The 24,419-nt window shown below is 45.8% G+C and overlaps 2 protein-coding genes and 1 pseudogene across 3 annotated transcripts in view; 1 reads left to right on the top strand and 2 right to left on the bottom strand.

The window, feature by feature from the left end:
* The window catches only part of SPINK4 (serine peptidase inhibitor Kazal type 4), a 16,212-nt gene extending 2,776 nt beyond the window's left edge, over positions 1–13,436 (top strand). The window contains exons 2-5 of the mRNA XM_014585793.2: positions 3,269–3,865; positions 9,129–9,169; positions 11,328–11,440; positions 12,750–13,436. Coding sequence (XP_014441279.1) covers positions 3,805–3,865; positions 9,129–9,169; positions 11,328–11,440; positions 12,750–12,795 — 261 coding nt within the window. The 5' untranslated portion in view covers positions 3,269–3,804 and the 3' untranslated portion in view covers positions 12,796–13,436. The remainder of the gene's footprint in view (positions 1–3,268; positions 3,866–9,128; positions 9,170–11,327; positions 11,441–12,749) is intronic.
* LOC102477810 (DNA-directed RNA polymerases I and III subunit RPAC2-like) overlaps positions 1–16,036 on the bottom strand; it is a 26,711-nt pseudogene extending 10,675 nt beyond the window's left edge.
* Positions 15,108–24,419, bottom strand: part of BAG1 (BAG cochaperone 1) — a 24,306-nt gene continuing 14,994 nt past the window's right edge. For both annotated transcript variants that reach the window (XM_027769803.1, XM_027769804.1), the window contains 3 exons: positions 17,720–17,827; positions 16,628–16,690; positions 15,108–16,125 (listed from right to left, as the gene is read on the bottom strand). In XM_027769803.1, coding sequence (XP_027625604.1) covers positions 16,036–16,125; positions 16,628–16,690; positions 17,720–17,827 — 261 coding nt within the window. In that variant the 3' untranslated portion in view covers positions 15,108–16,035. The remainder of the gene's footprint in view (positions 16,126–16,627; positions 16,691–17,719; positions 17,828–24,419) is intronic.

A 24,419-nucleotide genomic window follows, 5' to 3' on the forward strand; every position in this document is an offset into this window, starting at 1 on the left:
CAGCAGTTGAATATAAGAGTTAGGCTCCTACTTTGATGGGATGATGGATTATGAAGTTTGTTACTATGACTGAGTCTAGAAGGTATTTGTCCAAGGAAAGAGACCTTGGCAGGGTGGGATGGCAGGGTCTCAGCCCTCCACAAGTTGCCTTGATTTACTCTATACTTTGAAGAATGCAGAATTCAAGCCTCCTGTTCTTTTGAGGCAGCTAGAACTCTTACCAGCCATTCCTGCCACACTGATAGAGATAGGTCCAAAGCCAGGGAGGGGACAAACCCCTATGCTATATCCCATTCCCTTTTTCACTCTGATCTGGGACACTGACAGACAGGGATCAAATAAGAGATGAAGAGAGGCCCAGGAGCCTCATCACGGGCAAAGAGGATGAGAAGCAGGCAAAGGACTAGACCTGTTCAGCCCCAAGGTGCTCACCTGAGGCTCATGCATGTCTGAAAGGCCAGAGACACAACTGGGATCCCCAAGGAGTCTCAGGGAAGCAGATCTCTCGTGTGAGAAAGGACTTTCTTTGTCCAAAGTCACCCAACAGTGGAAATGATAGGTACTGGGGGCTGGCAAGAGGCATGGTGGTTAAGGGTGCTGGACTCCCACATGGCTGACTACAGTTCAAGTCCCGGACCTGGGGAGCTTGCTTTCTCATTTTCTCTCTCTCTCTCTTTCACTCTGTCCCTCTCTGGTCAAATTAAAATAAATAAAGTTAAATAAAATTATTCTTTAAAAAGGAAAATGAAAGGCAGTGAGCTCACCATCAAGAAATGACTTCCTTGTGGGGCTGCTGTAGGAAGGCCTGAGTGGAAAATTGGAGGCAGAAACATGACCTTTAAAATTCCCCTCCCTTTGTGAAAGGATGTTCTTACTTTAGGGCAGGAAATTATCAGTAAATATTTACTCTACCTGGCTGAGTAATGGAAGGATAGTAGCCACCTGCCTCAGAGGTATCTGTGGGTTCGAGTGTCCTGAGGAGGGCAGGAGGATCTTGAAGATGAGTCAGAGACCATTTGGGGCCTCCGGCTGGACTTTCATTGGTCTCTAGAAGTGACTATCTGGCTGCTGGCTGCCCACAAAGGGTCTGTTCTTAACCAATGTTTCCCATTGACTCATCGAACCATTCTTACAATTTATCTGTAGATCTAAAATCTTTGAAAGTAAACATTTTTTTAAAAAGACAGTGACAGGGGCCAGTAGGTGGTGTAATGGTTAAGGCACTGGACTCGCACGTGGCCAACTGTGGTCTGAGTCTAGATCCAGTAACTTGACAATCACACTAGGCGTATATGCGTGCATGCCCAAAATCCTGAGAGGAGAAGGGATTACTGTGTGGCCATCTCTCCTGGGGGGCAGGTGATTTCTCACTTTCTGTCTCTCTGTTTCTATCTCTCCATCAAGGGCACATGCTCTATAGCATGCTCGAAAAAAAGAAAAAAAGACAGTGAGAACTTGATTTAAATATTTCAGAGTGAGGGTCAGTCAAGAGATGCGGTGGAGGGACCAGCAGTTAGCGTAATGGCTATGTCGCTGGACTCCCATATAGTCGACCGCGGTTCACTTCCCGGACCCAGTGGCTTAAAACTCACGCCGGGTGCGTGTGTGTGTGTGCCCAAGATCCTGAGAGGAGAATGGAGGAGAAGGGATTGCAGCATGGCCATCCCCCCATGAGGGTTGATTTCCCGCTTTCTGTCTGTCTGTCTCTGTCTGTCTGGCGAGTGCACACGCCCTATAGCAAAAAAAAGAGATGTGGTGGGTAAAGTCACATGACCAACTGTGCAGTTTGAGTCTTAGGCCTGGTGTCTTAAAAAATATATGGGGGGGGGGGCAGCAGGTGGAGTGGTTAAGGCGCTGGACACTCCCACATAGTCGACCATGGTTTGGGTCCCAGACCTGGTGGCTTGCTTTCTCACTTTCCCTCTTTCTCTCTCTCTTTCTCTGTGTGTGTGTGTGTGTGTGTGTCGCTCCAGTGAAATTAAAAATAAATGAATGAAAAAATAAATTGAATAAATAATTATTTTAAAACAAACACAATTGGGGGGCTGGCAGGTGGCATGAAGGGCGCTGGACTCCCACATGGCCAACTGCAGTTCGAGTGCCAGACCTCGTGGCTTGCTTTCTCACTTTCTCTCCCTCTCCAGTCAAAATAAAATAAATATTAATAAAATAATTCTTAAAAAAAATCCAACTTATTGGGTGTATGTATAGGCACCCAAAAACATTCTGAGAGGAGGGTGGAGGAGAAGGGATTGTGGCATGGTCATCCTCTTTATGGTTGCTTTGTTACTTTCCTTTCTCTCTGTCTCTCTCCAGTAAATACACTCACCATGTAGCAAAAAAAAAAAAAAAAAAAAAAAAAAAACTAAGAGGGAGTCTCACGGCCACAAAATTCAGAGTGAGGCTCACTGTACCATCTGTGTTTGTTTGTTTATTGAGAGATACAGACAAGTACCCTTATGGGTCTTCACACTGAAATCTTTTCCCACCTTCCCCAGCCAGCCTGGATCACAGGTATGCACATGCACTCCTGGCATGTACAGGTCACCCTGGGCACCGAAGTCCCATCTTCCACAAGGCTTCTAGTATTGTGGAGTGTTGAACTACCCGACTGTGGCACCATGGCTGGGCCAACAACTGTATTTTTAAATTCTCCCCAGGAAAATCTAATCTGTAGACAGAGCTGAAAATCATTGATCTAAAGGAATTTGAGAAAGCATAGGTAAATATAGTTTTGTTATGCTTTTCGTAAATCAGAAATTCTTCTTGAAAAAAATCTTACCTGTTTGTCTTATTAAAATACAAACGAACACATAATGCCTGCAAAGCATGAGAACATCTTTCTTTTCTTTTTAAAATATGACTTTTATGTTAACTGCTGCCCCCCCCCTTTTTTTTTGCTAGCGGGCACTTGTGCTCACTGTGGGGGAGAGGGAAGAGAGAGAGAGCGCGCACTCCTAATGAAGTACAGTAGTCGTACTACAGTCCTCTTCCATCTCTCCATCCTGTTGGAGTTTAAGACACAAACGGACATGTGCTCAGTGTGTTTATCAAGTCACCAAGGTCGGGATTCAAACCTGTTGGCCATGTGGATCCAGCATTCTATGCATAGCACTTAACAATTTGCAACTGGTTCACATCTTCCTTTTCATGTTTTATTTTGCCTTTGTTTTGTCAGTTAGTTGTGCCCATTAATGGTACCAACAATAAATAAATAAGTAGAAAGATTCATCTCTATTTACATTTACTCTTCATTTTTACCCTGCAGATCATTTTCCTTCTGCTGCCACTACACCATGCTCACAGCAGCCCTTGGAGGAAGCAGAGTGAACACTATCAGCTTTATCAGTTCATGTGAAAACTGAAGCCCAGTGAAGAAAATAGGCTTTACTGAGGTCCCACGTTGGCTGGTAGAGGCACTGGCAAAGGAAGCCCTGACCCTAACCTCTCTCCATCTCTCTCTTTCTCATCTCTCTGTCTCAGTCTTTTTGTCTCTTTCTATGTTAATTTCCTTCTCCCTCTTGTTCCAACCTGCAGCCAGAGTCAGATTTATAAGTTGTTCAAACTTTTCCTCACTCCAGAAATCTGTCAGCCCCACAGCCTCTGCTATCTCCACCAGCTCAGCATCGCTGTCTAAAGCAAGCCCTTTCCGGATGCCCAGGTGCAGGGATGAACTCTGGGTAACACTCTAGCCTCTCCATCTGGCCCCAGATAAGATAAGAGTGGAGGCCAGCCCTATAAACAGCTCTCATCCTTCCCCCAGCCAGGCCCAGCTAACCCAGGCCTCAGCTATCCAGCACCAGCATGGCTGTCCGCCTGTGGACTGTTGCCCTGGCCTTGGCTGCCCTCCTTGTTGTGGACAGGGGTGAGTGAGAAGTACATGGGTTCTCTGTGTCTTGGCATTGTTAGGTGAGTTTGGGGTGGGGGCAGGGAAGGGGCAGGGCCTGAGCACCCTGTAAGACCTCAGCTTTCTGCTTACACCTTCACTCTGCATGAGCTCCGTCCACTGAAGTAAGAAAAGTTCTGGGCTGGGGAGAAAGAAACTTGGGTTCAAATTCTGACTCTGGTCCAGAATTGCCAAAATCCCCTCTTTTCTTGGGGCCTCAGTTTCTCCAACTGTAAGAGAGAAGGTTATTTCAGTTTAAGCAACTGGGGGGAGCTTGGGGAGGTTGGGGAGGCAGAAGCATGCCATCCCTCAGGGAAACAGATAAGTATGCCGGCTGCAGAGTGGTGAGTGTAAGAGACTGGCCTGGGTCCTTCGAACACTTGTTCTGCTCTGACAGCCTGTGATTTGGGACACAGCAGGTGTGAGAGCACATGGGAGCCCTTCTGGTGGGAGCCCTTGCCTGGGACTGGACAAATACAAGAGACTGGGCCTCCTCAGAGCCTGGAGCACCTCTGCAGTCTCACTCCTACTGTGTCAGGCACTGCTCTGTGCCCGTAATACACATCAGTGTCCAAAACAGAAAACACTGTCCTGATGGAACTTAAATCCGCTGGGATAGGGGAGAAGGAGAAACAATAAGCAAGATAGGTGAGATGTTTGTTAAATAGTATTTTAGATTATCAAAGCTGAGGAAAAAATACTTGACAGAAGATGGGACTTGGGAGGGGGTTGAGACTGTAGACCAGGGGAGTTCTGTGAGACTGATGTTTGAGCAAAGTATGGAGATGGGGAAGGAAGCCATGTGGATATCTGAGAAAAGAGGGTTCCAGACACTGGGAACAGCCAGTACCTAGGTCCTGAGGTAGAAGCATGCCTGGAGTGCTTGAAGTACTGCTGGGAGGTCGTTGAGGCACATGATCCAGATGGAGAGGAGAGGAGAGGGGAGGAGAGGGGAGGAGAGGGGAGGAGAGGGGAAGGGAGGGAAAGGGAAGGGAGGAGAGGGGAGGGGAAGGGAAAGGACAGGAGAAGAGGAGAAAGGAGAGAGGCAATGATAAGGCCTTGGTCACTGTGAGAACTTGGCTTTTCCTTAGAGTGAAATGAGACATGCTAAAGGGTTTTGAGCAGAGGGTTGTTTCTTTTATTTTTAAAAACCATTTCTTTATCTATCTGTGACTTTTTTCTTTTTTTTTAGAGTTTTTTTTGCTATACAGTGCACGTACTCATGGGAGAGAGACAAAAAGCAAGAAATCACCTCCCAGGGTGGATAGCCATCCCCTCTCCATTCCTCTCTTGGGATTTTGGGCACATATGTACATGAACCTGGCTTGAGTTTTCAAACCACAGTCGATCATGTGGGAGTCCAGTGCCTTAACCACTATACCACCTGCTGCCCCCTTACAATTTCCTTTTTTTTTTTTTTTTAAGAATTTTTAAAATTTAGGGACCAGCAGTTAGCGTAATGGCTATGTTGCTGAACTCCCAAGCAGTCGACCGCAGTTGGATCCAGTGGCTTAAACTCACGCCAGGCGCGTGTGCATGCATGCCTAAGATCCCGAGAGGAAAATAGAGGAGAAGGGATTGCGTCATGGCCATCCCCTCAGGGGGTGATTTCTCGCTTTCTATCTCTCTGTCTCTCTCTGTCTTTTTGGTGAGTGCACGTGCCCTATAGGGGAAAAAAAAATCAAAAAAAAGAATTTTTAAAATTTAATCTTATTTATTCATTCATTCATTTTAATATAATCAGAGAGAGAGAGAAAGCAAGAAAGCCAGCTACCAGGTTGAGAAACTCAAACCATGGTCAGTCATGTGGGAGTGTCCAGAGCTATAACCACCATGCCACCTGCTGGTCCCCAACCCTTTATAATTTTCAAGCCACTGAGGCCAAGACTTGAACTGTAGTTGGAAATGTGGGAATCTAACACCTTAAGCAAGCCACCTGCTTGCCCCAGAGTTGTTTCTTTAAGGGACTGGTCTAATTAACATGTTCAGAATAAGGTGAATGGGGAAGCAGGGAGACCTGTTAGGGGCCACTTGAACAAAAGCCCTAATGTTACAGGCAACTCCTAGGAGGACCCCAGGGCCTTTGAGTTCATGGCCAGTCCCACACCTATTTCCTATCTAGGATATATACCTGGGGACTGGGCAGTGGGGTATAGGGCTCTGGTCAGGCACAGCCTGTTTACTCCCAGCCTGGCACCCATTCTCTGAGCAGTCCTTGGATGGGCACACTAAGGAGACTGGACATTTCAGATGCCTGCTTGGGCTGAATGACGAGGGGGCACCTTTGGGTCAAGGTCAGGGACAGCCTATGGATAAATGCATCTTCCTCTCATGTTGCCCAGGAAGAAACTATGGTACATGGTTCTGAACTACCCCCGCCCCCCAAAAAGAGCACTTTAGTGGCCAGTTCCTGATCACTCCATATGTAGGGCATTGAGTAGTGTTGCTCAGTGGTGGCAGACATAAAGGAACCTCAAAGAGCTCAGTCCCATAGGGAACCAGGATGACCCAGTAAGTAGGACAACACGTGGAGGCACGAAAGCAGCCTAAATCTAGGTGTGCTCAGGAAACCATGCAACATCAGGGAAGGCTCCACTGGGAGGCAGCATCTGAGGCTTAAGGAAAGGTATGTTTTTTTTTTTCTTTTTCTTTTTTTTTTTTTTGAGAGTTTTTTTTGCTATAGGGCGCATGTGCTTGTCAGAAAGACAGAGAGAGACAGAGAGACAGAAAGCGAGAAATCACCCCCCCAGGGGGGATGGCCACACCGCAATCCCTTCTCCATTCTCCTCTCGGGATCTTGGGCATGCATGCACACGCATCCGGCCTGAGTTAAAGCTACTGGGTCTGCTGGTCCTGGGAAGGTATATTTCAATAGGAGAACGGGATAAGGACATTTCAGGCAGGGAACTGCATGAGTCAGCCTGTTCAGTGAGCAGAATGGAATAGCTGGAGGGACAGTGGTAGTGTAGTGGATAAGGCAGCTAGAGCTCACATGGCCGACTGCCTGGTTTGAGTCCCAGACCCTGGTGTGGCTTGAGAATACACCAGACACATGTGTGTGCATGCCTAAAATCCCAAGAGAAGGGATTACAGTCTGCCCATCTCCTCAGGGGTGTTCTCTCTCTTTCTCTCTCCTCTCTGGCGAGAACACACACCCTATAGCAAAACCAAAATAAATACTAGCTACCTAGAGCTTAGGGACATAGACGAGTATACCAGCAGAAAGTCCAAGGGGCAAGTCTGGGGTCAATTCTCATGCAGTACCCTAAATAAGACTAAGGAGCTCAGATCCATAGAGAGGATAGTGATCATGACAGGGAACCACAGAAGAGCTTTAGGTTTTTTGTTTTTTTTTAAATTTTATTATTTTTTAGGGTTTTTGCCATAGGGTGTGTTTACTTGCTGAAGAAAGACAGAGAGAGGCAGTGAGAAATCATCCCTCTGGTGGGGAAATAGCCACACTGCAATCCTCTCTTCTCCATTATCCTGGGATTCTAAGTAAGCACACACACACGGCCGGTGTGATTTTCAAGCCACCAGGTCTGGGACTTGAACCACTGTTGGCAATGTGGGAGTCCAGCACTTTAACTACCATGCCACCTGCTGGCCCTAGGCTTTAGAGTTTTAAAATGCTTTTTTTATATTTTGTTCAATTTTGCTAGAAAGCATGTGCACTCAGAGCGGAGAAGTGAGAAAAAGCAAGACAGTAACCCCCATGGGGAACGGTCATCCCACAATTCCCTTCTCCATGTCTCTCTCCTGTCAGGATTTTGGGCATGCATGCACACACATCTGGTTCAAGTCTAAGAGTCCAGGACTTGAACCAAGTAGTCAGCCATGTAGGATCCAGTCACCTTAATCAGCATGCCATAAGCTGGCCCCATTAAATGCTTTCCTTTTCCCTACCAGTTAATACTATGAAATGCACAAATCTTACCATTCAATGGCTCTTACCTGTTTTTTTTTTTTTTTTTAAGGGAGATTTTTGCTATAGGGCACATGTGCTTGCTGGAGAGACAGAGAGACAGAAAGCGAGAAATCAATCCCTAGGGGGGAAGACCTTGCCACAGTTCCTTCTCCAGTCACCTCCTGGGATCTCAGACATGCAAGCACACATGCCTGGCGTGAGTTCCAAGCCACTGTGTCTGGGACTTGAACCTGTGGTAGGCCATGTGGGAGTACAGAGATGTAACCAGTACACCATCTATTGGTCCCATCTTATCAATTTTAAAAAGTTTATTTATTTTTATTAATGATAGAGAGCACATGCATGATAGAGAAAGTACCTAAGGGCCATGGTCTCACCATAGTCCTTTTCCTTCACCACCCTGTCAGGATCCTGGGCATGTGTGTGCCAGCCTGGCATGAGGCCGACAGGACCAGGATTCTAGCCACAGTCAGCATGTGGGCTCCAGCTCTCTCTCAATCACTAGACTCCAGGACTGGCCCCAGAATTATTTAAAAAAAATTTTTTAAGAACGATTTTTTGCTATAAGGCGCATGCACTTGCTGGAAAGACAGCGAGACAGAGACAGAAAGCAAGAAATCACCCCTTGGGTGAAATGGCCATGCCGCAATCCCTTCTCCATTCTCCTCTCAGGAGTTTGGGTATGCATGCACATGCACTCGGTGTGAATTTTAAGCTGCTGGGTCCAGGACTTGAACTGCTGACAACTATGTGGCAGTCCAGCGATGTAATCATTATGCCATCTTTTGGTCCCTAAATCATTACTTTTGCAATAGTATGCAAACACTCACCAGAGAGAGTGGAAAAAGTGAGAAATGACCCCCTGGGGGATGGCCTCCTCGCAATCCCTTCTCTTGGAATTTTGGACACTCATGTACATGTGTCCAGTGTGTTTTCACGGTGCCAGTCCGGGACTCAAACTGCACAGTTGGCCATACAGTACCTAGCTGCCTTAACCTACACACCACTTGCTGGTCCCTAACCCAGAATTATCGTTATTATATGGGGCACAAGAGTTGCAGTGGGATCTGATTAATGAGGAATAGGCTGGACTGTCACCTCCCTAATTCTAGACTGTCTCTGTTCATATAACCCAAGTTCACATCAGCTTCCTGGCAGGCCCATCAGCTGGTCGGTCACTCACTGATTTTTCCTTAAGGAATTTCAGATTGGGTAGTGGTTGGGCCAGGGCCCCAGAAGGTGAATCAGTCCTTAGACCCCTGGACCTGGACCCAGCAGATGACAATACCTAAGTTTTGTTTCTTTGTCTTGCAGAAATACCAGTGTCAGCAGGCAAGTTAATTTTCTCAAGAATGGTAAGGCAAGCTGCCTGTTGTTCTGGCCTTCTCGTTGCAGGGAGGAATCCTCTCTCCCATGCTGGGAAGGCTGTGTTCATCTCCACACTTCTGCTCAGCCACCTTCAATGGCTCTGAGAAGGCTAGGGTGGCCTCCTGAGCCTGCATGTTCCCTCTAGTAGCCCCTCCAGGCTGAGCAGGCCCAGCCCTCTTGCCAAAATCCTAAGCCTGGCTACAGAGCCCTCAGGATCTGCCCCAACTGGATCTTCAAGGTTCCTTTCATTGGTGAGATCTCCCCATCCAGGTTTCACAGAAGAATGTGTTCTCTGCAGACAGACAAGCTATGGGTTCATACCAAGAGGTGACCCTGGCACACTGAGTGGCCCTGTGAATGTGCCTGTCTCTCTGCCAATCAGATACCATATCATCCTTCCCTTCACTCTGAGCATGCAATCACCAAGTTGTCCCTGAACCCTGATCCACCTTGCCCTGGATCTGATGTGTCCAGTGGCCCCAAGGTAGTGATGCGGACATCCTTGAAACCCTCCACACAACCCTTAAAATAGGTGCACAAGGAGACTCAAAGCTGCCTTGTCATCTTCCCTGCTAATACATCAGAACCCAGCCCCATTTACTAGGGGCTAGACAGAAGAACCAGACACTTCACATGCATTCTCTTTTCTTTTTTTAAAAATTTGCCAGAAGGCTCATATACTCACCAGGAGAGAAAGTGAGAAAGCAACCCCCTGGGGGATGGTCACACCAAAATCCTATCCTATATTATTTCCATCAATTCCATGTGAGAGAAAAAGTATTATTTACATTAAAAATTATTATTGCCAGAGGGCGTGTGCTCACCAGAGGGAAAGAGAGAGAGCATCCCTTAGTGGGGTGTGGCTATTCCACAATCCCTTTCCTCCATTTCTTCCTGTAAGGATTCTGGGCATATACATGCTTGTGCCTAGAATGTTCCAAGCCATGAGGGCCAGGATTTATATCAGCATTGGCCATGTGGCATCCAGCTTCCAGCGCACAGTACTTAATCACTGTGTTATGGGGCTGGGCATTTTACTTATAATTGTTACAGATGAAAAAACTGAAGCTCAGACAGTGGATACAGATCATCCAAGTTTACACAGCTACTTCATCGGCAGAACACAGGTCTTTAGGGCCTGGGCCTTCAGAACTCCTGCCACCCTCACCCCTTTCCAATTCCAGGGCCCAGTCCCAGTCTTGACTCACTTCTGACTCTCACTTTGGGCCTGGCCTGAAACTCTTTCAGACTGAGCCTCAACTAAGCCCCATTTCTCCAGCCTTTCACCCTGTGGCCCTTTCTGCCAATGGCCTGCTAGACTAGGCAAGCCAGGATGAGTTATGGAGTCCCTGATGAGGGGCTTCCTGGGAATGATGAGTTTGTATACCGAGCTCCTCAATAGGTGCAGCGGCAGAAGTTCTAGTTAGACCTTCTGAGGAATGTGTGGATCAGTGCCCAGGACCTGAGGGACACAGGCTCACTCCACACACACATACAAGCATGCCTTTGGCTGCCTGCTTATCTGGGCTCAGCAGATACAAGTATACACTATGTACACAACACAGCCACAGGCAGAGTTATGCACACACATGCAAACAAATAGGTCAAGGGCCCCGAGTACCTGGCTCATGTTGACTGGACCAACACAGGGGTCTTTCTTTTTCTTTTTAATGAGAGGGAGAGAGTGAGAGACATTCATTCATTCATTCATTCATTCATTTATTTTGGAGAGGTTTTTGCTATAGGGTGTATGTACTTGCCAGAAAGACAGAGAGAGACTGAGAGACAGAAAGCAATAAATTATCCCCCAGTGGGGATGGCCACACCACAATCCCTTCTCCTCGATTCTCCTCTCGGGATCTTGGGCACGCACGCACACACACAGGCCCGGCATGAGTTTAAGCCACCGGGTCCGGGACTTGAACTACGATCGACTACATGGGAGTCCAGTGACGTAACCATTATGTTATCTGTTGGTCCCTGAGACAGTTATTTTTGACAGTGTCTGACCAACGACATCACAGTGCTGTGATCTAGTTAGCTGGCTGGCTCCTCCCAGGAGTCCCTGTGGCTCCAAGTAGAGTCCCTAGGTCGCTCTCCACTGCCTCTAAGTCCCTGAGTCCTTTCCCTTCCTGTCTTCCACAGCCCATCTGTGAGCATATGGGAGAGACTCCAGATTGTTCCAAGACATCCAACCCAGTCTGTGGCACTAATGGGGTTACATATGACAGTGAATGCCAACTCTGCTTGGCCAGGATGTAAGTCCAACCTGCCCTGTGCACCCCCACTACTCCCGGTTTGCTGGAATGGACTCTATCTCTAGTGCATTTGAGTTTTAAAAGATCAAAACTTGCATAAGAGTTTCAAAGGCCACGGGTTCCAGAAGCTGGTGGGGGACAGAGAGTGGGGACCAAACCATGGGTTCTTTCTCCTTGTCCTGCCCCCTACTAGAGAACCCTCATTTGATCTTTCACTTCTCCAGCTGACGATTATTATTAAGCACCTTCCACGTGCTAATACTGGGGGACAGAATGGCGCATGTTAAGCTACACAGCCTCACTGGCCTCCTGTAGCATAGGGTCAGTCTAAGGGCAAAGCCAGGTTGATAGGCAGCCCACCACAGCACAGAAAGCTAAAGGCTCAGATGGGACACACAGTGCCATAAGAGCAGGAAAGAGGCAGAGCAGGGAAGACATGTGAGCTCAGCCTTAAGGAATAAGTAGAAATTAGCTAGAAAAAATAAAGGAAAAGGGAAGATAATTTCATAGAGAAGAAAGTTTGGGATGGTCTAGAAGAAAACTAGGAACTACATGTTAAACATGCTGAGTGCAAAGCTTAAAGGAGAATGGAGAAGCATGAAATGAGTCCAGAGAGGTAAGCAGGGCCAGCACATGACCTTGGAGTTGACATGAGAGCTAATGAGATCATGGAAAATAAGATAGTCCTTGGAAGCAGTAAAGCTCCAGACGGGAAAAAAAAATCTGTATTTGAGGAAATTTAAGGAACAGTAGTACATTGTCCTAGTTCAGATAAAGATCATGGTAGTGAAGGACTCTCATTAGGAGATAGATCAGGTGTAGTTGATTGAATGTGAAGTGGGGGTTGGGGAGGAAGGGGACAAGAATAGCATGTTGGCTTGTAACTTTTGGGCTTGGGTGTCCCATGGTGCCATGTGCCAAGATGGGGAGATGAGGGAGTGTAGCAGTTTTGGAGGACATTGATGTTTGTGGATGGCTGAGCCTGTGGAACATTCTGGAATATCCAGATGGCTATGTGCCATAGGCAATTTCATGAATACACAGGACAGAGGTCCAGCCTGAAGACAGATTTGGCTGCCGTCAGAACACAGTGGTGGTTGAAATCCTAGGAAGCTAAAATTTCCCAGGGGAAGGGTGTGCAGGGGGAAAAGCTATAGAAGAGTGTGCCCGCAAGCCCCTGGATCTGCCCTATATCCCCACACTGCATGGGTAGGTACGGCTCAGGAGGGTGTGTAGATGGACTGAGCCAGGTCTCTGAAGGGTACAGTTCCTGAGGAAGTGGCTTCAATCTTGTCTCCTGTGATCCTAGAAACACAAAACAGGACATCCAGATCGTGAAGGATGGTAAATGCTGAACCTGGAGGAGGGGCTCCAGCCACGAAGCTTCAGGCTGGAGCACAGTGATTGGGCATGCAGAGGATGTGACATGAAATAAAAGATCTGGCCAACCCAGCAAAGTGAAAAAATGTCTTTGGAGACTCTGGGAGTTGGTTTTGGTCGGGGGTGGATCTTTCAATCTTCCTGAATCTGATGTCCGGTTTCTCTCCATCCCTCTGATGCTCAATTCTGTCATGTCCCTTTGGAGGTCCCAGTATCTTTTGTCTGCTTGAGAGCATAGCTCCTGGCCCTAGGATACTGCCCAATGCTCACATCTGCCCCAGCCTAGACTGTTACTCTAACCAAGAACCTAGTGAGATCTGTATCCTCTGCCACTGCTAGGATATGACCCAACCTGACAGCCTCTGTGAGGGTCTCAAACCCCACATGGCTTTCTTCTGAGTTATATCAGAACTTCAAGGCACGTGCACACACGTACACACACACACACACACACACACACACACACACACACATACCACAATTATGGTTGATATTCAGACAATGTACATAGTACAGCTGAACTGCTTATTATAACATTGGAGTAGGTCTTTTTCTTTTTCCTTTTGTTTTGTTTTGTTTTGTTTGTTTGTTTGAGATATTTTTGCTATAGGGCACATGCACCTGCCAGAGAGGGAGAGAGAGACAGCGAGAAATCACCCCCAGGGGGAATGGCTATACTACAAACCCTTTTCCTCCATTCTAGGGATTTGGGGCATGCACAACACATGTGCCCAGCATGAGTTACAAGCCACTGGATCTGGGACTCAAACCGCAGTCAGTCATGTGAGAGTTCAGCAACGTAACCATTATGCCATCTGCTGGTCCCTATATCAGAGTAGATCTAAGCAGTCAAACACAAGTGCTGCCTCAAGCCCACTAAGTGCTCCCCTATACCCTGGTCATTCAGATTGTCGTCTGGATCTTCCAGTGTTGTGTCTGGGCCTAATCCTTGGCACAGCAAGATGACTTCTAGAGCACGTTCTACTCTTTTGGTCAACATCTGCTCTGTCTGTCAAACTTAGACATCAGACACAGCCCCAGGCACACAGCACACATGCACTCACGCAGTGGCCCACAGGGAATCCAACATTCAGAAGTCCCACCACAGACAGGACTCCAGCCTGTGGTATATGTTACATATCTCTTTTGGCCAAAGCCTATATGAGGAACCTCTTGATGATGGTGACAGGGGAAAGGAGTGTAGGAAGAGGTCTGGCCAAATGAGAATAGATTTTCATGGACTCAGATTTCTTTGCTAGGGTGAACAGAAAGAGCAGAAAATGCTCTGTGAAAAAAGATCTGGATCTACTTGCCTCCCTTGTCAATGGCCTGTTCTGTACTGGGATGTCTCTCTCTGAGGCCTGCTTGCCTGCCTTGGCACTGGCCCGTTCCTTCTGTGGAATGTATGTCTATCTCCCTCAATATGCACCTTGTGCTCAGCTTGGAAGGAAAAAGAAAAACAACATCTGAGAGGGAAGTGAAGGCAGGGAAGGCAGAAACCTATGTTCCCTGGCTGAATGAACTGGGCAGGAATTATTGTGGATAGACTTGTAGGTGGCAGGGACTGGGAGATCATCTATAGGTTTGTATACTGCTATTGATAAACATGATTCCCACCTGCATATGAATGATGTAAGATTAAGTTTGGTTGTGAGACAGAAAACCCAAAGTAACGATAGCTTAAACAGATAGAAATTAATTCTTATACACATAGACCTATGCAGTATGACAAGACCATGATCATCAGGGACAGTATGGTAACTGCCTGTTCATTCTATATTACTACTCTGTAATCCTCATCACTTTCTATCTCAAGGTCCAAGGCAGCTGCCCCACCTCCAACCATCATGTCTACATTCCAGGTCAGAGAGGAAAAAAGAAGGGCACTTCTTTTTACCACTCACCTTAAGATGTACATGCTCTATTTATATCCCCGTAGTTAAAATGTAGTTTCCTGGCCATGCTGGAATAGAGATGGAGAAAAGGAGTCTTCACCTGGCTGGCAGTGTATTAAATGAAATATTACTTACTTGTCCAAGGTCTTACCCACCCACTCCTAAATTCCAGAGACCTCAGTGAATTCCTCTCTGCTAAATGAGTGGCCTGTTAGGAGCCTGCCTTTTGGGCACTATGCTAAAGAATGTGGTGAAAGCAGCTGACCAGTTTAAGAAGAGTTCTAGCACTCAGGGCTGCTCAACTTTATTAAACATAAATTATGACTAGAGCCACTAAAGGCTTTTTCTTACTCATACTTCATCAATCAGAGAAAAATTAAAATAAAACACTCTTCTGTTTGCTGATGGGCATACAAACTGCTTTTTAATAACAATGGGTGAGGGGAGTCAACAAAATAGAGGGACAGACTTGAAGCAAATACAGACCTCAGAAGGGTACGGTTAACTAAAATGTCTTTAAAGGAAGCACATGTCACTCCAGAGAAGATTGTGGCTGGCTTCACTGTCTGCCTGGTTTAGTAATTCTAGCTCCTTCTTCACCCTTCCTAAACCATGGCTCTGGCCTGGTTTTAAGCAGACACTCAGTCAACACTGAGTACTAGCTTGAAGAATTACTTGGGAGATAAGGAAGACTATGCATCAACCACAGGCCCTATCCCAGGACTGGATCCCTGATATCTCACAGCCTGTGGTTGAGCAGGGTCACTGGGAGGTGAGGACAGGGTCTGTAAACCAACAACCTAAATGTTCTGAAGTTGGCTTACAATGAAGGCTACCTGGGTATCTGTGTGTCAAACACCAGTTCTAAGCCATTCCCCACATTCCTGACTAGACACAGTCACCTCGTGATTCTGGCTTTATAGCGATGGCACTATGGGATCACCAGGGCAAAAAAGTCCTGGTATCTGAAGCCCAGAATGGCCTATAAACCTGGACCTAACCCAGGACAGACCAAAGCCCTCCCCATCCCACAGGAAGCACATGAAAGTCAAAGGAGTCAGGAAAGTTTGGACAGGGAGGCCTCTCCAGAAAAAGTGGGCTGCTGGACAGTACAGCCACAGAGAGACAGAACGAGAAAGGAGACAGGTACTCTACTTAAGGTTGCAAAGACAATATTTTCTCATTGATAATCAGTGTAGGGACAGGAAAGCTGGCGATGGCCAGCTGCCCCAGGAAGTGCTGAAGAAACCTGGTTACTTCCATTCCAGACGACAGAGCTGAGGGTGCTGTTCACCTGAGCAGCACAGCCTCTGCTGCACCTCACTCAGCCAGGGCCAAGTTTGTAGATCGTAGCCGCTCGGTCTCCTGGCAGATGTTCTGCTCCACTGTGTCGCACTCAGCTAGGAACGCCTATAAGACAGACACAGGGCAGTGAGGACCCATCCAGGGCTAGCTGACTACTGCCAGGCTTTTGCTTGCCCACTGTAGGGGATCTGTGAGTGAGATTCAAGACAGGCTGTGCAGCGATAGAGATAGGCACCTGGTCTGGCTTCCACAGTAAGGCGACGGAAGCATAGGACCAGGAATTCTGATCATGCTCTAGGCAACAATCCCCCAACTGGTGGTGAGGACAGGAAGCCTTGTATTATGATCACTGCAATGCTACCATATAACTGCGAGGAGTACTATCCACACAAAGCGTAGCTCTTGGAATTGTGTAATGTGTCAGTCCTATGTGCTCTCCAGGGAGCTTCCTCCCTCAACAGTTTAAATTCAAATACAAATACAAAAATATGAAGGAAGCTCTTTTCTGATGCTCTGGATTCATGCTGATGAACTCCACTCAGAACAGAAATACACACACCAGAACACTAATACAGCATACTGTGTCATGCACTATTATAAAACTCACCTGAACCTTTTTCACCAATCCCTTCCTTTTCAGTCTACTGTCTTTGAAATTTTCTGGCAGAATCTACGGAAGAATAAGTTGACACATAAATAACCCCTAGTGAAAATGAAATGAAAACACATCAGAAACACGGTACACCAAACAGGTCATAGGTTACCACTGTGAATGAATTGTTACCACTTTCAGGAATTGTTTCCCCAGGTCTGTATCCTACATGCCCTTTCCATGGCTCTGGTCCCTACAAAAGCTCCCTTTGTACTCAATGATCTGTAACAGAGATCTTCCACTGTTTCCTATGTACAGATACTATGCCCTGGCCAGACCATGAGCTCAGTGTGTTAGGCAAAGTACCTTCTGCTTCGTTATAGTCTCTCCATCCACCATAAAATCCCAAGCACAGAGCAGTTCACCCTCAAGAATGAAGCATCGGGGCCAGGAGGTGGTGTGGTGGATAAGGGCTGGATTCCCACATGGCCAACCATGGTTCAAGTCCTGGACCTGGTGGCTTGCTTTCTCACTTTCCCTTTCTCTTTCTCTCTCTTTCTCTCTCTCTCTCTCTTGTCAAATAAAGTAAAAAATAACAATAATAAATGGAAATAAATAAATAAATAAATCTTTAAAAAAGAATGAAGCATCAACCTGGAGATATCATATCATTTATAAAAAAGAACCTGAAGTTAATGATTCTCAATAGCCTCACAAGATCTGGGTCTGGTTGGATTTTCTATAGAAAATGAGCACAATAGACTAATCAGTCATTTCATTATCAGGAAAACTGGAGCCTGTGTTTTGTTGATCATGAAATCATAGACTTTTTAGGTCTGAGCTTCATAATGATTATGATGCTATTTTTAAGTATATTTGAGAAAAGCCCAGTGCTAATGGGCTGTGAATGCTGAGGAATCAGGAACTGTTCATCATTCTGTGTGTTCACCCCTGGTCCTAGTGTGGAGTTTGGTACACAGTAGGAGCTGCTCAACATCCTTAGGTGATCTATTTGCTCAGGTAGTAACAGTGTATTACTGAAGAGTTAGCCTGACTAAAAAATATTAGTAGTTAAAGGCAATTCTTCTCAGCTGAATATTTACTTACCAGTGTGTCAATCTCCTCCAAGATCTTCATAAAGTGCTCAATTGTGGCTTTTACTCTCCTATCGAGTTTGCAGAGAGCTTCGGCTTGCAAATCCTTGGCCAGAAAACCCTGTGGGGGAATAATGCATTACTGCAAGGGCTCCCTGAGTCTGAAGGAAAACTTCAACCCATAGTACTAAAGGAAAATCACACCCGGAGTCCACTGTTGTCCTTAGAGGCCAGGCCATATGTCAGACTTATCATGTCAGACGTATCTTTCTTTTTTGGGGAGAGTTTTTTTGCTATAGGGTGCGTGCACTCTCCAGAAAAACAGAGAGAGACAGAGAGACAGAAAGCAAGAAATCACCCCCTGGGCGGACGGCCATGCTGCAATCTCCTCTCCTCCATTCTCCTCTCAGGATCTTGGGCACGCAAGCACACGCGCCCAGCGTGAGTTTAAGCCACCAGGTCTCGGACTCGAACCGCAGTTGGCTACATAGGAGTCTAGCAATATAGCCATATGCCAACTGCTGGTCCCCAGACTTATCATTTCTAAGAGAGAAAAAACAGAAAGACTGGCCGTGGGCCAGTCTAAGAATCCTAACAGACTGTAGGCTGCTTTCTCTCAGGGCCCACTAGGGCAGCAAATGCCACCTGAGGCTTGGTTCTAGGGTAGCCCTAATCACAAGTGAATACCTGCACATAAGAGGCCTAGGCTTCAGTGTCTGACAGGCCTAGGTGTCATGAATCTTGACTGCCATTTATTGGTTTGTGAGCTTGAATAAGTTACTTTAAGTATTCATGCTTCAGTGTACTCATTTTAAAAATGGAGATTATGGGACCAGCGTTAGCGTAATAGCTATGTCACTGGACTCCCATGTAGTCGACCACGGTTCGAGTCCCAGACCCGGCGGCTTAAACACATGCCAGGCACGTGTGTGTGCGTGCCCAAGAACCCAAAAGGAGAATGGAGAAGAAGGGATTGTGGTGTGGCCATCCCCCCTGGGGGGTGATTTCTCGCTTTCTGTCTCTATGTCTCTCTCTGTCTGTCTGGTGAGCGCACATGCCCTATAGCGAAAACCTCTCCAAAAAAAAAAAGAAAGTGAGAAATCACCCCCTCTTACAGAGGATGGCCATGCTTTGCTCCCTTCTTCACTCTCCTCTTAGGATTTTGGACACGCTTGTACATGAGCCTGGCACGTTTTTTAAATCACCAGGTCTGGGTCTTGAACTGCAAAGTTGGCCATGTAGGACCTGTCTCAACTAACACGCCACAGGCTGGGGCCCTAATCTCCCGCTCTCTCTCTTTTTTTTTTTTTTTTTTTTGAGGTTTTTGCTATAGGGCACGTGCGTTCACCAGACAGACAGAGAGACATAGAGACAGAAAGCGAGAAATCACCCCCCAGGGGGGATGGTCACGCCGCAATCCCTTCTCCTCCATTCTCTTCTCGGGATCTTGGGCACACACGCACATGCGCCCGGCGTGAGTTTTAAGCCACCAGGTCCAGGATGCAAACCGCGAGCACACAGCCATGTGCCAAAAATAAAAAAAAAAAAAAAAAAAAAAGGAGATTATGATACCCAATACCTAGACCCTAGTGAGTTACTGTGAGGATAATGGAAACTATATGTAAATGCTTAACATAATCTGTGGCATAGATATATGCTAACAGATGCCAGCAGTACTTACATTACTTTTATTAAATTATCTTACTATTTATTTAGATTGCTTGGCCTAATGACAAGTTAGTCAGTGAAGAGAGTAGGACAACAAGATCTCTGAGGATGTTTATCAAAACCACAAACTATAGATGCAGATTTGATATCATGTAGCAAGAGCTATAAACATTACCCAGCAATTCAAACTCAAAGAATTTATTCTGCCAAAAAGAATCAGAAATGGTCAGAAAAGAACGCTGGAAGAAGCATTACACGTAAAGATAAAAGTGTCAGGTGATGAATAACAGAAAATTGGTTAGATAAACCATGATACATTCACATATGATGATATATTATGAAAGCTTTTAAAAGTATAATGTTTAATGTCATAAGAAAATGTTCAAATAATTTTTTTAGTATTTTTGTTGTTGTTGTAGAGCACACGCACTTGCCAGAGAGGGACAGTGAGAAATCACAAGGGAGATGGCCACACTGCAATCTGTTTTCCTTCAGTCTCTGCTAGGGATTTTGGGCATATATACACATGCACCCAACATGTTTTTCAAGACACCAGGTCCAGGACTTGAACCACAGAATTGGCCATGTGGGCTCAGAGCCTTAACCACCATGTCTCTTGCCAGCCCAGGAAAATGTTCCATTTTTTTAAAATCAAATAAAAGGAAATTTTATGAAGTGCATATAACAGTATATCCTTTTTTTTGAAAAAAAGATTTTATTTAAGTTTATTTACCAATTAATTTAATTTGACCAGAGAGGGACAGAGTGAGCAAGAGAGAGAGAGAGAGAGAAAGAGAGAGAGAGAAAGCAAGCTGCCCAGCCCAGGACTTGAAACATGGTCAGCCATATGGGAGTCCAGCGCCCTTAACTACCACACCACCTGCCGGCCCTATATCCATTGTTTTTAAATAAAAAATATATTTTAGATTTTAGTAATGGCTATCTCTAAATCAGGGCCTTACAGGTAATTTTTATTTTCTATATTTGTGTCTATATATACATATTTAAAACTTTTATACAGGCCCAGACACAGTGGTACAAGCGGTAGGGCACTGCTGCATGAGGTTGAGGTGATAGGGGAGTCCAGGTTTGGAATGTGGACCAATCTCAACAGACGAGGCAACCTAAATGGGGTGGTAGTGCATGCCTATAATCCTAGCTGACTGGATGGCGAGGGGTAGAAGATCACAAAAGTGAGACCTTGTCAAAAACATTTCCGTCTGTTTTTTTTTTTTGGAGAGGGTTTTGCTACAGGGCATGTGCGCTCGCCAGACAGAGAGAGACAGAGAGACAGAAAGCAAGAAATCACCCCCCGGGGAGGATGGCCACGTCGCAATCCCTTCTTCTCCATTCTCCTCTCGGGATCTTGGGCACGCACGCACACGCGCCCGGCGTGAGTTTAAGCCACTGGGTCCGGGACTCGAACAGCAGTCGACTACGTGGGAGTCCAGCGACATAGCCATTACACTAACTGCTAGTCCCCAAAACATTTCCGTCTTAAGGTCGGCCAATGGCATGGTGGTTGAGGTGGTTGGATCCCATATGGCTGGTTTTACAGTTTGAGTCCTGGACTCAGCAGCTTGAAAAACAAGCCAGGCACGTGCGGATGTGCTTAAAATCCCAAGAGGAGAATGAAGAAGGGACCATGGCATGGCTATCCCCCATCTAGGGAGAGCTTTCTCATTTACCCTCTCTCTTATTCTGTCTCTGTGGAGCACACACATACTCTATAGCAAGTTATAATAAAAAATAAAACGTCAGGGGGTAGCAGGTGGCATGGTGGTTAAGTGCAGTGGACTCCCACATGACCGACCATGGTTCAAGCCCCGGACCTGTGGCTTGTTTTCTTGCTTTCCTCTCTCTATTTCTCTGGTCAAATTAAAATAATAACGATGATGACAAATAAAATTAAATAATTCTTTAAGAAAATAAGAAAATATCTCTCTTTTGTCCTTTAGTATTCTCTTTCTCACTGAAAACTTTTGTACAACTACCATGCATTACTTTAGTAGTTAAAATACAGATACCCATTAATATATAAAATAAGGGGGGGAAAGAAACAGGTGTTCTCAAGCTGTTCTTACCCTTACTGGGTTTCACTACTCCATCTCTAATATACAGAGTTGATGGCCCTTCTACCTAACTAGGATCACGTGCCACTTGGACCTTCAAAAAAAGGTTCTCTGCCTTGCTACCATATTCCAAAAGCAAGAAGCTACCTGTTTTATTTCAGACAATACATATCCTAGTCCAGCAGGTGCTTTCCTATAAGCACAAATGGATGATGGCTGCGGTTTGACAATAACAATGATAGCAATAATCACAAGGCACTTACTATTTATAAGGCTCAACCTACATCATTTAATCCTCACACAACCCTGAGAGGGAACTACCACCATTATTCTCATTTTCACAGATGAGGAACTTAAGACAAAACAAACTTGTCCACAATAAGAGAAAGGGAGGATCCAGGACTGAATGCAGGGATTCTGACCGCAGAGCCTACCCTCTTACCCACACAAATATAGCCGTGAAATTCTTACAGAGGTAAAAGTCAAAGTCTATGAAGGAAGTTACCTGCTGGATTCCAGTAAGCTCTTTATTCAATTCTTCCAGCTGGTTAGCTATCTTCTCCACAGACTTCTCCAAATCTTTTAACTTCTTTAGTTCAATCTCTTCCTCTGGACTGTTCTAAACGTTTAAGAATAAAGTGAAGTTGGGGCCAGGCAGAGGCATGGTGATTAAGGGGCTAGATTCCACATGCTGACTGTATGGTAGGAATCCTAGACTACTGGCTTAAAAGACACACCAGGTGTGTGTATGTGTGCCCAAAATCCCCAGAGGAGAATGGAAGAGAGAGGATTGCAGTGTGGTCATCCCCTGAGGGGTGCTTTCTCACGCTTTCTCTCTTTGTCTCTCTCTGGCAAATGCAATGGTCCTATAGCAAATTAAAAAAAAAAAAAAAAAAGTCAGGACCAGCAGATGGTGCAATGGTTACCTGGCCGGGCTTCCATGTAGTCAACCATGGTTCAAGTCCCAAACTCGGTGGCTTCAAACTCATGCCAGGTGTGTCCATACATGCCCAAGATCCCAAGAGGAGATCTTGGGATCTTGGGCCCAAGAATGCCCAAGAATGGAGAAGATATTGTGGCATGGCCATCCCCCTTTAGGGGTGATTTCTCCCTTTCTTTCTCTCTGTCTCTGTCTCTCTGGCAAGCGCATGTGCCCTATAGCAAAAATCTTTCTATTAAAAAGAAAAAAGCGTCAAAAATTACCAAGGGCCAGGCTAGCTCTGTATGCTAGTGGTTAATTAAGGGAGCCAGATCCTTCATGTCTGACTATGGTTTGAATCCTGGCTCTGGTGGCTTGAAAAACACACCAGGAGTGTGTGAATGTATGTGTGTGTCCAATATCCTGACAGGATGGGGAAATAGAGAAAAGATCGCAGGGGTGACCACACCACACTTTCTCCTGTTTTTCTCTCTCTATTGAGTGCAAACACCATCTGGCAATTAAAAAAGAAACTACCAAGGGCCAGATGTAGTGGCACAGTGGTAACACAATGCTCCACAATGTTGAAAACACAAGGGAAGGTCCCAGGTTCATGTCCCAGGGTCTCCCTGTACATACTAGGAATACATGCACATGCCCATGATCTAAACTGGCTGAGGCTAAGGGTAGGATTGCTGTGTGAAGACCCTGTTGGGGATGGCTGTCTCTTTCTCTCTGTCTCCCTTTCACACGAAAGAAATAAATACAAATAAACTTAGATAAAGAAAAATAAATGACCAAGAACAGCAGTCTCTGTCAGCAAAATAGCTGACCACAAGAGGCTAAGACACTCACCTAGAGAATGGTCTTTACTGCTGCTTCTTGGAAAGCAAGTCAAAAGAGTTATACATTAAAGTTTCTATCTACAAAGGCTCCAGACCCAAAAAGGTGTTAGAGAAACATTCTGCCACGAACCGTGACAAGTTGGGCAAGAGAAGGAAGCCATCCAAGTGCCAGGTTCAGCCTCAGCTCTGAGCTGATCAACAGCCAGACTAAAGCCTAGGGAATAAACAAATTATAGTGGACACCTGTGAGGAGCACAGACTGGCAAGGTAAGCAGAATTTTACCATGCCTTGAAATGGAATTCCTAAATGTTGCCTGCCAACTGAGCTCACCAACTTAATACGATAATGACAACGACAATGAAAATTTTTACTGAACACTTCCTACATGCCAGGTACAATCTTAAGCACATTACTTGTATTATCATCATTTTTAAAATTCTTATAATTTTTTTAAGGTTTTTGCCATATGGTGCATGCAGTCACCAGGGAGAGAAAAAGACTGACAGTGAGAGTGAAAGTGAGAAATCGCCCCTGGGGGAATGGCCACAACACAATCCCTTCTCCTCCATTCTCCTCCCAGGATTTTGGGGCGTGTATACACACATGCCCAGTGTGATTTTTCCACCAAGTCTGGGACTCGAACTGTGGTCAGCCATGTGGGAGTCCAGTGCCTTAACCACCACACCACCTGCTTGTCCCATCTGTATTATTTTTTTAAGCCTTATCACAAACCTGTGAGGAAGGTACTGTTTTACAGATAATAAAATTGAAGGTAATATAGTAAAGTAACCTAAGGTCACACGGTTCAAAGAGATGGACCAGATTCTCAGTAAGACCTGGCTCAACACACTCCACAATGATCTAAGTGGAGGTTCTTTAGCTCCTACAAAATCAACCCATGAGTTCTGCCTACTGCCCATCACCATCTTGCTCATCCTTGAGCAAAAAATTTAGACTATTTTTTTCTTCTCTCACCTAAACAATCAGTAGCAAGGCCAGCAGTTTGTTTTGTTAACACCATCCACATTGTTTAATACCTCTTCGTAGCTAAAGTTCTGAGTCTCAGTGCCCTGGCAGTCTGGATTAGATTTTCTTTGCTTCCACTTTGCTAATCTCTGCCTTCTAGCTACTCAACTGCCTCACTTGAAAAAAGGGAAATTCAACCATTCCACTGTGTCATAATGCTGGGCTAGCCACAGCCTTCTCTC

Source organism: Tupaia chinensis, unplaced genomic scaffold (assembly GCF_000334495.1).
Source record: "Tupaia chinensis unplaced genomic scaffold, TupChi_1.0 Scaffold000093_1, whole genome shotgun sequence".
NCBI lineage: Eukaryota > Metazoa > Chordata > Mammalia > Scandentia > Tupaiidae > Tupaia > Tupaia belangeri.